This window comes from Dama dama, chromosome 27 (genome assembly GCF_033118175.1).
Source record: "Dama dama isolate Ldn47 chromosome 27, ASM3311817v1, whole genome shotgun sequence".
NCBI lineage: Eukaryota > Metazoa > Chordata > Mammalia > Artiodactyla > Cervidae > Dama > Dama dama.
In genome coordinates, this window is record NC_083707.1 from 42,782,498 (window position 1) to 42,795,733 (window position 13,236).

Genomic DNA, 13,236 nt, shown 5'->3' on the forward strand with positions numbered 1-13,236 from the left:
TTATTCTATATTACTTTCAGATTTCTGAAATCCTTGAAAAACACAGTGTAAACAAACCACTGGCATTGTAGAAGTAAAGAGGGGTTCAACTTTCCCATCCATGGAAATGTAAAGGTCGTGGGTTACTAGGTTACAGAGCATTTCCTCACAGGTAGAAATCTGAATCTTATGGGCAATTCACACACATACAAGATCTGTATTGTTTCTAAATAATAAACTCAGGAGGCAAAAAAGTTATCCTAGTTTATGCCAGAAATATATTTTGAAAAGTAAAAGTGAATTGCAATTTGAAGAAGAAGCACCAGAAAAAGGAATTTATGGTTGATGTTTATTGAGTATGTTAACTGGAGATTCTATTAAGAATATCTCTGAGGTTTAGGTCATTAATAGGCAAACTTGCTTCAGCAAAACACTGATTCTTTAAAAGAATCTGAACTGCTAAATGAAAGAAATTGTCAGGCATAAGAAATACATACTGTGACATTTCCTTAAAATGGTGTTATTACAATATTGCTTTTGGATAATGCAAAAATGCCAAAGTGGAAAATAACAAAGTGATTCAGGATTTCTGAGTGTACTAGGTGCACACTCTTTTGCTTTGAAGAAAAATGAAACCCCTGGGAGACGAGAGAGGGGAGGACAGAACAGGGGAGGGTTTAGGACAGTATTGAAGGTATCTTGTAGAAAGGGCTCTGGCCGCACAAATGATGCCTCATTAAAACGGTGTTCCTGGTTCTACACGTGGTCCTTCAATGATTGATCCTGCTGGTGTTTCCTCGCTGAGATGAGTGTTTGAAGAAAGGAGGGAAGGGGAGGATCTTAGGACAAGTCCTCATTTGTAGGAAAATGATTTTCATGTCCATGTTCTGAAGTACAAATATTTTATAGCTCCAGGAACACTGGACCTAGGATCAGACCAGCTATTTCTGGGAAAAGTTGATGATGAAGGAGGAAGAGGAAGCATCCTGATTCTTACTGAGTTAAGACACCAAATTAAGCTTCTTTCTGAAATGTCTCAATTCTGAAGTCTCAGTGGTAACTACCACCCAGTGTCATGGGTATCTCTGGAGAACAGACACATGAAGAACTAATCTTGGGTAGAAAAACACACGAAAATGTGCGTAGATGACATCGACTTCTCCGTCTGCTGCTGCCACTAGCCTGTACCCAACTTCGTCTCAGAGTCCACCCTCACTGATTTCATCTTAAGTGTTAGGGAAATGGGATTCCTTTTACTGAAAGCTTTTTACGCAAAAAGCATTTGCTTTTTGAAACAGGAGAGGACTTTGTTGAAGTGGAGACCTTTAACCGAAGTTGGTTAAGTTTTCTAAAATGTTTTTTAATCCAGTTGTGATCCAGAACCTTATGTTGTTGGTAAGAAGATATTTCTTAAACTAAGATGAGGGATAACCACATTGTAATCTTTCATATAAATTCTTAAACGTGAATGGAAAGACACATAAGGCAGTCATAAAAGGGGAAAAGAAAAGAAACCCAAGGAAGTAGCAACAGGGAATATTAAACTAGAACTCAGAATTCTGGTATTTTAAAAAGGAAGAAGCCCAGGGGTCTAGACCCTGCTACGCTAGGCAGAGAGACTTTTAGGCTTCACCTGAGAGCTTGAGAAAAATCTAGACTTTCAGGTCTCTCTGGACCTGATGAATTAAAACAACCTGCATTTAAATAAGACCCCCAAGTGAAACGTGAGAAGCAATGGTTTCCCTCGCTAGCCACATCCTTGTGGAGCATTTTACTAGTGTAAGTGTATGCTCCAATTTAAAGCAGGAGAAGCGGCTTTCTACAAAGCACAAGAGTAGTGAGTCACTATTTATGATTTCCAATAATGAAATGACCACAGCAGAGGTAGTTAGATACTTTGTGTTGTGTGTTGGGTGAATTAACAAATAACTGTAGCAGTTCATTCAGTAGTGTTTCTGATGATGTGGACCATGGAGGCTGGGTGGACCATCCATAGCAGCTTGGCCAGTGAAGAGAGACACTGAACTCGGGCGGAAGATGCCAGAAGAGTCCAATTTAGGAAGATGGAGGCTTAACAGGGAGCCTGAAAGGAGACGGAGCAAAACGAGTCGTTTTTCCCTGTTTGTAATTTTACCAGCTTTCTGAGAAAATGGTCATGTTTTGACACATCATATCTGATGCATGCAACCAGACGTGACCCTTTTAACATGAGACGTGACTTAGGCAGAACTACAAGAAGATTTGTATCTGCATTTTCTCTTTCTATTTTTTAATCAGCTCTGATGCCGATTGAAAAACAGGAATCACCTTAATAAGGAATTTGGCTTCTCAGAACGATTTTTGGAAAAGTCTGCCCAATATTTTAAATTCTTCTCATTCCTTCATCGTAAGATGTATAGAACAGGGAAAACGCAGATGTGGGCAGCGGGGGTCTGCCCATTTAAAGGTCTATGGAGCGGAGGGCCACACACCACACACCAGTAAAATGTCAAATACCTTTGCAGCTCTGATTAAATACTGAAGAATAGTTTTGGGAAGTTTAATGATAGACTTTGGCAAGGCTAAAATGGCTGATGCAAACTTCCCAATAGCTCTCTACAAAGAAGGACAAAGCAAGAGTAATTAGTAGAAAAAAAAACAAAAACCGATCACTTAATATAAGACATCAGTATGAGTTTGGCTCTACAGTTATACCGACTGGGTTAAAACATGCTCATCGCTGAATGTGGAATAAAACGTGCCCTGCTTGTAGGTTAGGAATAAAGAAAATGATTTATCATTCATGTAATCTGTAAAAATGGTGAAGACGACCCGCTCTCTCCTCTGCTGCCTGATGAGTGAGGATTAGAAGGAAACTCGAAATAAAAATAAACAAGTCATTAGTGTTGAGCAAGCCAGCTGCACACATGCACACACTGTCATCAAGAAACACACGGGGGTAGCAATGGGGCAAGTGACAGAGCATCATTAGAGCAAAGTGTCCCCGCGAACAATTTAGTTCTTCACTTTCACTAGGAAGACAGGGTGGAGCCAGCTTGGGAAGACCTGGCTAGCAAGTGGACACTGGCCTCGTGAACACATTATGAGACTGGCCGGATGTCCACCTGTGTGCCTTGTAGTCTAACAATGGGGAAACAACAGTCCTATGTCCGCTCCCTTGTAACGGAAATCTACCGAGTTTTCATCCCATATGTAACTCTACTGACAAACCCACGTCTTTAACAAACACTGACGATACAATTGCTGGATACATGCTACTAGGCTGGTGACTCATGTCACCAAGAACGATACGGCAGGTTCTGAAAAAGAGAGGCAGTTAAGCTGAGAACATCAAAACTGGGCTGGAGGTTTTTATGATTTCAATACAGTCTAAAATCTTTAGAAGTACCAAGGGAACTGATTTTCAAAATTCGAAATGACTGTTTTCAAATCAAAGCGAGGATTTTATTTTCATGGTCAGCTATTTCACCTATGCAACTAGAAGTCCACTCAAGTGATCCAAAGCTTGAAACGAAGTACACCCAGGGCAGCTTTAATTTTGTTTAGGACATTAGAAATTTTTTTATGCAAATGAACAGCTGGCTGGACCATTACCCTTGCAGGAATTCTGGCAGTAACAACTGCAATGCTGACAGCAAGCAGCAGGACAGGACAGTTAGAACCACGCGACTTCAGATGTGAACTAGAACCTCTGGGAGCTACCATGCATGAACACGGCAGAGGAAGTCGAGGCCTGTGGTCAAGGTCTGTCAGAAAGAAAACCTCTTCAACCAACCAAGGCTGTGATGTCCTTATCCCCATAGTTACCTGGAAAGCTGACCTCCGGGGGGGCTCTTCATCTTCCTTTTTTAATTCTTCCTCTTCCTCCTCTTCACTATCCGTTTCAAACAAATAGTAATCTCCACTCCTGACCACTAAGTAAAACAAAATATGTACTTATTTCTTGGAAGAAATATGAGACAGTTTGGGGTGTATTTATGAAATGCCCCCCAAAGACATATAAATTGTCCCTCAAAGGCATCGGTGGGGAGGAGGACACAGGAGATGAGGAGACCTCACTCTGGGCTGAGCTACATGGTCTGTGGAGCACCAGGCCTCGTCCAGGCCATGGAGGGGACCTGGCCACTGCTGGGTTCATCTGGCATTTTCTTCCTTCTTCACAGGAAATTGTACACAGATGCACCAGATCAAGCCTGCAGCAACCAGTTCTGTTACCAAGATGGCCCAGAGGACTGAAAACTATCATCATGTCACAGTTCAGTACTTTGGGGCCTCAGACAAGGTCAAAGTGAAGCGGAAGCTTCAGCGTTGTCTGAATGGGTATAAATTGCTATGGCAAAGCTAATCCGGATGATTCGGAACCAGGAGTCACGTGTCACCACCTTCTGCTTCACTTTATACTGTGCAGACACAGGCTATAACACAGGCCACAAGACATTTGAAAAAGAGTTGTTTTTTTTTTTTAATCACACATTATCATGAGGAGGAAATGGGCAAATAACATAAAAAAAGAAAAGAAAAGAAAAAAAAGCACAATCACAAAAACACCACCACCACACTCTGGCTGTTTCTACTCCTAGGCTAGGACAGAAGGAGCCAGGTGGACATGATCCATACAGTTTAGCACTGTTAGGCTTCTGGTCAAGAAGGAGCCCCCCAGTTGCTTACTGAAATTTGAGGAGAACTGTACTGACCACAGGACACAGAGCACAAACCGTATGGATGGTCCTTGCCTGGCATTTTCCTTGCAAAGACATATTGTGTCTTAAGCACAGAGGCAGTCTAGAGAGCTGAAATGTTCAGAGAGCTCAAGAAGTTTGAGAATGGAATCTTTATCAGTTTGATAACTATTTTATCAGAGAAAAGAGACCCAGCATGTGCATTTCTGATGCTGTAAGAACTGTACTGTCACTGCAGGAAAACATATGCGTATTTCCAAGTTATATTAGAATTTTCAAATGCTGAGGTGTCTTTTAGATGACATCATGTAATGTCTTTAGGTATCTTCTGGACTTATTCATTGTAAGGTCACAGGAAACCTTGGCTTGTTGAAAATTAGTTGCTATCACTAAACATGATAGTGAGTAATTTTGCCCATGTTTTCAGACATATCTGAAACCTTCATCCATGAAGATGCAGAATGAATGAATTGGGCCTTATATCCTTGAACAGAAGCACTGTAATTTGTTGTTTATTTTGAAGAAGGAACCAGGCCCAGAGGACTGGTCCCAGGCCTGAGGAAATAAATGCAATTCAACATAAGGTAAGAATAAGCAAGAACGAACCAAAATCACAGCATTACATTGGACCGAGATGGAGACCATGAAAGTAATGCTTCAGATAAGCTCAGAGATTTACTGGAAAGTCACACGGACTTGACGTCACGTGGTCACTTGGTAAACACCGAGATTTTCAGGACTGAACATTTTACCCTCATTATTGGCTCTAAAATCAATGATAGCTTCAACTGTATTCAATCATACCTTCGAGAACTTTTGTTCACGTGGCCACTGAAGTCAGTTTTCACCACGAGCAGTCGTACATTGATTTTTATTGTTTGAAAGATGCTGCCAATTTGTATGTGACATGTGCCATTAACACATTAAAAATGGAAGAAAATGTTTTAAAAGTCTCCTATTCCTTTATAAATTGTTATTGAAATGAAACTCAGAAATAGATAATATTTCCTGAAGTTCTATCTGCTAATAATAAGTAGAAAAGCTCTTATATTTATGTTTGTGAGTTCTGATAGGGGTCCTGCCTCCAGCCTGGGTCCGTGTATGTACCATGGACACTGATGCTGACAGCTTGCTTTTAAAATCCCACCTGTAACACCAGGGACTTGGTCCTGTATTTCAGATACCTGACAAAGTGAGGCTTGTCACTGATTCTGCTGTACTGAACTGATGTGGAAACAAGTGCGTCTCACTAGCATGGAAGGTATCATTGAACAGCAATGATGCGATGGCCTGTGTGCACATAGACATGGAACTAGGAGGATGTCACCTACAGAACATGTTAAGAGTGCAGATGCTCACCAATAATGTGAACAACACAGCAACATTACTGTATCATCGATAAGTCTGTAAAGGGTATTTCAAAGACACTTATTCTTACACTTGGCACCTCTAAGACATATTTAGAAGCCCAACGACTCAAGAGATCGGAAAACGGGCTTTCAATAAAGTGCTTCCAAATCTAAAGATAGGTTTTGGAACTCGTCATTGTCTACAAAATAAGCCACACATCAATTCCTTTCCTTTCCTCCCCAGCTTGTAAAAAGAAATATCTGATTCCAAACTATGAATGACACACACCCCGGCATCATTGCACTGGAAATTTTATAACGAGGCACAGGTAGTGTAATCCCAGCCTTCAAGAACTTGATATAATGAGGGTGAAATGAATCAGAAACTCTAAAGTCAACAACATTCAGAGGAAGTTCTTTCAAGGATAACCAACTCATCAGGTAGTGATTGAAGACCATATCCAATTCCTTCCAAAATGCAATGTTTACACGAGCAAAGGAAAGACTCATGATGACCACAGTGGGCATATACCCCCAGGTTAAAGGACAAAACATCAGTATGACACCATTTTGAAATGGATAGGTCTCTCTAAACTAGCAAAGGGCCCTTTAAAAACAGAAAGATCAGCACAGTTTACTTGTGACTTGATAGAAATTGGCACACAGTGTCCACACAGGAGACTGTTGGCATGACTGACACGCCAGCAGACAGTGGGTCACACAGAATTCCAGCTTGAATCTTTAGAACTCTTTAGAACTCATGGATTTTTTCATACCATAATGCTACATTCAATATTTGAGATTACATTTTATTACATCCAGGTATATGGAGCAAATTTTGAATACCACTTCCTGAAATTGGCTTGCTGATTTTAGGAAATTATTTCTTGGGTGAAAGGCCAAAGCCAGATCTAAATGATGGTAAGAATTAGGTGAGGGAAAGGATTCTGACTGATTTCCTACTGATTCGGAACACCATCCTGTTGACATTAGGGACCTTGTGATATCACCTGTCTGATTACATAAGCTGCAGTTATCAAGACACAATACAAGACATAAAAGTCTGAAGACATTACAAGTAATCTGCAAGATAATGAATAATTATTCAATATTCTAACAAATTCAAAGTGGGCCAGACTGAAATGGATCATTCCATTAGAATGCCATTGCCAAGAGTAAGTGCTACATCCTTTGCTAAGCGGAGCATTAGCCGCTGCATTTTGCAATTACTCATTCATTTTTTTTTTTTCTGTGATAGAGTGAAACACACCAACTCTGAGTGGCTATCGAGCTCTGCTTTTCCAAAACCAACATCTGACTTTGTTCTGAAGGGTCTTGTCTCAGCTCTGGTGACTCTGAGACCACCCACACACCAGGTATTGGATTTGGAGGGTAGTTTTAGAGTTTTTTTGAAACTGAGGAGGCAGGGTGAGAAAGTATTAAGGTATCCCCATCTTTGTGCTTAATAAATTGCCAACTACCCTTACATAAAAATGGAATCAATGCTCTTGGAATGGCAGAGCAGTGCATGTGAGGGGGCGGGGCAGGGGTGGGGGCTCCTTAACATTCACACCCAGTGCTTTTCAAAGAGGGTCAGGGACATTCCAAATACAGTGGTTTTCTTTAAATTCAGAGTTCCAGGAGGAGCTGAAAAGCATTTTCAATAAGGGTTTTCAGCCAAGGAACAAACACAACTCAGCAGAGCTCTGGACCTCAGAATCCGATAACAAAGCCATCAACCCCTCTTCCCTCTCTGAGCCCATGGGTGGTGCTCGGGAATACATGAGCCACATGGTAGTCGGCTGACTGCTCTGGAAGTTTCCATCTGTCAGGCTCAGAGACCCACAGAGATCACAGTGTTTCTCCCCTCTGCCCCTCCTATCAAGTCACAAGCACCAAACCATGCATGGAACACACAGGTCATGGGGACGCCTGAATTCTGGTCAAGGATATAAGGGTTAGAATCGATGAAATCGTAAGAGGATCGAGAAAAACCTACTGGAAGCATGATCAACCCAAGGCCGCCACCACTGCTTTTTTTTGCCCTTGGTTTTCTGTTTGTCTGCTTCTCCTAAAATAAAATATGTCCAAATATTAATTCTCAGGAAGTGAGAAAACAAACTTTGAAAACCACGCTTTAACAACTCAATTGGCAAAATCAAGACATATTGCAAAAGTACACCCGAGATCAGGAAAAGAAATCCTACTGACTAAACGTTTATGTGGTTCAGCAGTCAATTCCACAAGGTAAATATTCAGTATTCTATTAGCAGAATGCCACGTTTTCACTTTCTTTTTAGTGATTGAGGGCATATAAAAAGTATAAGAAAAGGATTATCTGTCAAAAATGCATCCCACATTGAATTTTCCATATAATTAACAAAAAGAAGCACCACCCAGATATTACAGAAAAATTTAGCGGCAAATAACTTGCTAAAATATGTACATTTCAATAACCAGAAATATCTCTTGTGATCATTTTAATGCATGGTTGGAAAAATATCAATTTACTGTTGATAAATAGATACTATGCACTGGAAGAATACCATGTATTATTTCTCCATTCCCTTCAAATAGAAAAGCATGCAAGCATTTTTAAGAACTTTTAAACTTAACTGGATATAACAAATCTATAATTAGATACAATAAATATGTATTTCATCTCAAGTTTCATTGGAACAGACCATAATTGAATATTTTAACTACTGTTATTCAGGGGCCTATGTATTTAATTTTTGTATAAAATTCATAGAAATCAAAGACAACAGTAGACTACATATCTAAATATCTTCCCTAAAGAAACAAATGAAGCCAACTCATCCTATTTTCTTCAGAGGCACATGTCTGTGAAATGGAAGCTAGTTTATATTAAAGTCATCTTGCTAAATATGGTGCTATTCATAAAGTCATGGATTTATTAAATATGTACTTTCTGAAACAAACACATTCTACCCACAACTGGAACATAAAACTAGAATGAATAGTAATGTTATTTCACAGCCCTACCCTAGATCATGTTTTTACTCAACATCAAGGTACTGAGTAAAGAAGGAAAGATTTCAACATACTCTCGTCATCCTCTTCAGAAAGTTTTTGGAGATCTTGGCCTTCCCCCGACTCCTGGGTCAAGCTCAGCATCCTCTCCTTACCCTTTTTGTATTTCTGTTGCCTGGCCTTGATGCGGTCCATCCTGAACAACAAAATAGCAGCAGCAATGCCAAGAACACACCCACAGTTACCTACACACTTATGCACACAGCCTACACCCGGCTACCTTTACACTTTCACGCACACAGCCAAAATCATGGGTGGAGTGGCAACAGTTGGGACTTGCGGATGGCTGCTTGTTAGCAACAAGTGTCTCCTTGTTTCTTATATTCTCCCAGGTTTTGCATTCTTCTTTAAAAAAAAAAAATATTGCCTACCTCATATAGGTGAGAAGATCAAGTGAAAAGACGTATAAATGTAAGAACTGTTTTGTAAATAGCAAGTTGCTACTCAAACTTTCTCGAGAGTTCTATCAGACCCCAAAACTCTTCTGTGTGTCACATCTAATCTCTTATTGGATCTGGGAAAATGCTGTGTTGGAGCTCTTTGTCTGCTTATTCAGGAAGTCTAGTCAGACATTTCAGTGTTGAGCTACATCTCCCACATATGCCCTCTTGAAAGATATCATTTTTAATTTTTTTTAATTAAAAAAAAAATTTTGGCCATGCTGTGCAGCATGTGGGATCTTAATTCCCAGATCAGGGATCAAAACTCTGCCCCGTCCCTGCAGTGGAAGTCTGCTGGACCACCAAGGAAGTCCTAAAACATTTCATTTCTTGGTCTCTTAAAATTCTAAATGTATGGCCCAAGTTTTAAAACTAATTTAAGTGACATTTCTACTTTGGGCAACTTAAATAATATTTTCTTTATTTGTTTGTCTTTAGCAATGATCATTGCCTTCATTTTTTTTTTTATTCTGACTTCTCATTTAAGGAAATGGAAAAATCCAGTGATGTAAATTATACTAAGAGGCCTCACTTATGGGAAATTAGGAACACATACTACATGTGGGTTCAAATTTGCTATTTCTCTAGAGCTGATTTAGATAGCTAGAAACAACAATAGCAGTAGCTATACCATCTTGTACTTTCATTATATATATTTTATATAACTCATATCTTTGATTATGAAAATAACCATGCCATGGGATAGTGTGATTCATACTGACAAATATTTTTTGCACAGGGAAAGAAGGTGGGAGATGAGGTCAGGATGGAATGAACTAGTCTTAGAAACTCAGGGAACTTTCCTGGTGGGCTGACAGAGTCTCTCCATTTTCCTGGAGAAAGTGGCTAGGTTTTGAATTCTATGGCCATCAGCTCTTAAACCTGGCCCCAAACATGTGAGGCACTAGTCTTCCACAAAAGTTCCATTTACTGCTAGAGATTTCACTCCAAGAAAATAATTATTTTCAGTGGGCTAATTAAAAAAAAAAAAAAAAAAGACTTCTCAGATCTCCTGGGTGGAGTTAGTCCATTACTTGAGTTCTCCAGGATGGCGTGGTGGGACAGGAGGCCAAGAGGGGGACATGGAAATGTGGGTGTATTTTTAGTGCCACCTCTGGTTAGCTGTGGGTTTTAAGTCATCTACTACATGCGTCAGCAGCTTCTCCCCAGACTGGACCATATTATCTCTAAAGATCCTTCTGAAGTAAGAACCCATGTTCGTTCACTTCACCCACAGACACGATGGACTTCTCTCGGAGTTCGAGTCACTGGAACGACCCTGTCTCAGTCACTAGCTTGTTTAATATTTACCAGGATCAGGCAGAACTGAGCCCTAATCTAAAACAGAAAACTGGAATTCAGAGAGTTCAGAGACCTGCTGGGGGCTCCAGAAGAAGCATCTAAACTAGGACCTGACGCTGGTCTTGCCCATGGCATCTCCTCCCCTTGCTCCCACTCCCCTGCATCCTCCTTTGGACAATTTCCATGTCAGTCGACACGGAGCAGACGCCTGGGCATGTGTGAAGGTCACCACAAACGGCTTCCTCAGGGCTTGGGGCTCCCTGGGAGCCAGGAGCTGGTGGGACAGGATCAGGAGAACCCCAAATGAAAGGGAAGCGTCCTTACTGCCTCTTCAGCTGGTCCATGGATTTTTTCTCTTCCTCGATTCTGGCCTTCACAGCCTTCACAATGGTGGCCTGGAAAAGCTCAGCCCCTCTAAAAGAAAGCCAGAAACGGAATGAATGAGCATTTTTATCGGTATTGGCCACTTTCCCTGACAACAGTTACTAAGGGAGAAAAAACATTTGCCGGGGGAGGGGCGCGCTGCTGGTCCCAAGTCCCATCTAGAAGCCCCATCCCCGTGGACAGACTCACACAGCCTCCAGCCTCTCTTGGGGAAAGGGGCTTCTCCAGCTACACTCTGAAAGGTAACAGGTGAGGATGTTTTTCTCTATCTTCAGGAGTTTCTCCTTAAAATGGAGGCGGCCGAGATGGGGGAAGATGCACTAGACTCTGGACCAACATGGTCTCTGCTTCTGTTCTGACTCAGGAGGCCCTAAGGAGCTCCTCCAGGACTGAGGTCTGGACAGAGGGGCTCAATGTCCAGTCTGTCTTTGAACTTTGAGAGTATCCCAGTCCTGGTAAGGTGTAACTCCCTCCAGAGTCTTCCTCTTTACTCTTCTGTTCTAGATCTTAAAGCCTTGGATCACTTTTCCTGGAAGGAATGTGTCTTAATTTCTTGGTTCTACAAGCAAGCTCAGACAGTAGGCTGGGTGCAATGTCACTTCCCGGCAGGTTTCTTAGGATAAATCCCTGATTCCACAGCCTGACCCACCTGGATGCCAGGATCTGCGAGGCTTTTATATCCGCCACCACGTGCAGGAAATAGTAACTCATGAACACTCTTCTCTGCAGCAGCAGGAAGGCAAAGCATATGCTGTCCCAAATGATTCCCGCCTCCCCACTGGGCAGTTTACATGAGGAGTCATCATCAGCTGGGGGAGGGGAACAGAAAAAGAAAAAAATTAAAATGAATACCCATTTTCACTGTTATTTTATAAGCTCCTGATAAGATCACACAGACAAATGAGCAAACTTCCGAAGCATTGAGTCCCTGTGAGTGGATTTATTTGCAGTCAAGGGCACAAACTTCAAGTCCGATAACGGCACCAGTTCATGAGGCTGACCACAAGTGAGCTCTGGATACTCTAGGGCTCAGGAGGAAAGGTCAGGGAGAAATTGAATCTGTACGTCCCAACACCAGAGGGAATCTCGGCACAAACAAGACGTGTTCTGGGAATGAGCCCTTCCCAGGGCAGCCAGCAGAGCAGCTACAGTCTACTGGAAGAAGAGGTGCCAACAGCATGCCTGGCCCCAAATCAGAATAAGCTCTAGCACCTTCTTCATCTTCCTACCAGAAGGCAGGGCGGGGCGGGGGTGGGGATGGGGGAGCGCCAGGTTACAGGCCCCATGGAGAACAGAGGACAGTGGTGCTGTCCAGGGTTCTGACGCAAGAGGCACAGGGTAGGTATGGGAGTCCCATATCCAGCAGGGAGGGAGTCTAACTGCAGACACCATTACTCCTCCCAGCTGTCCATCCGGTGGGGTTTCTCTGAGCTTTGGGGTGGGGGTCTGCAGGTAGAGCTCCTCTGCTGACCAAGATGCCCACTGAGGCAGCCACAGGTGTGCGTGGGCATCTGTGACCCTTCCCATCAGAAACACAGGAAGTTCAGGGAGTTGCTAAAGAACTGCTTGGGGAGGGGAGTGGGACATTTGTCAAAGATCAAAGATTATCTTGAGGGTGGGGGTGTCCTGGCCACAGATAGCCTGGCAGCACCAGCCCACAGCTCCTTGAAGACACTGAGTTGGGCGTCCCTTCATCTGCTTCTCAGGGACTTTGACCCAGGTATTTAAATTAGAACACTACCTCTGTCCTCCCTTCTCTGTGCCCCCATCCCCAAATCTGCTTTTCATACTCACGCATTTTGTAGCCCTTGACTGTACAGGCCAGGCTGAATGCCTGGATCAACCAGCAACTATTTTGAACCAATTTTTCAATATAGCCACATGCTCCTATCTGAAAAACAAATGGGAAATGAGTGTCCTGAAACTATGCACCCAGAAAACAAAGTTGATGTCTTGCAATCCCAATATGTGCAGGAATTCCCTGCAGCTCAGTGCTCTGGTGGCTCCTAATATCCAGTCCCACCCAGTAAAGTGGTTGATGCTTCACTT

The 13,236-nt window shown here is 42.1% G+C and overlaps 1 protein-coding gene across 2 annotated transcripts in view; it reads right to left on the reverse strand.

The window, feature by feature from the left end:
* PIEZO2 (piezo type mechanosensitive ion channel component 2) overlaps positions 1-13,236 on the reverse strand; it is a 243,321-nt gene that overhangs the window by 35,987 nt on the left and 194,098 nt on the right. For both annotated transcript variants that reach the window (XM_061130738.1, XM_061130739.1), the window contains exons 27-32: positions 12,982-13,078; positions 11,837-11,996; positions 11,128-11,217; positions 9,076-9,197; positions 8,007-8,078; positions 3,787-3,893 (exon numbers count right to left, since the gene is read on the reverse strand). In XM_061130738.1, coding sequence (XP_060986721.1) covers positions 3,787-3,893; positions 8,007-8,078; positions 9,076-9,197; positions 11,128-11,217; positions 11,837-11,996; positions 12,982-13,078 — 648 coding nt within the window. The remainder of the gene's footprint in view (positions 1-3,786; positions 3,894-8,006; positions 8,079-9,075; positions 9,198-11,127; positions 11,218-11,836; positions 11,997-12,981; positions 13,079-13,236) is intronic.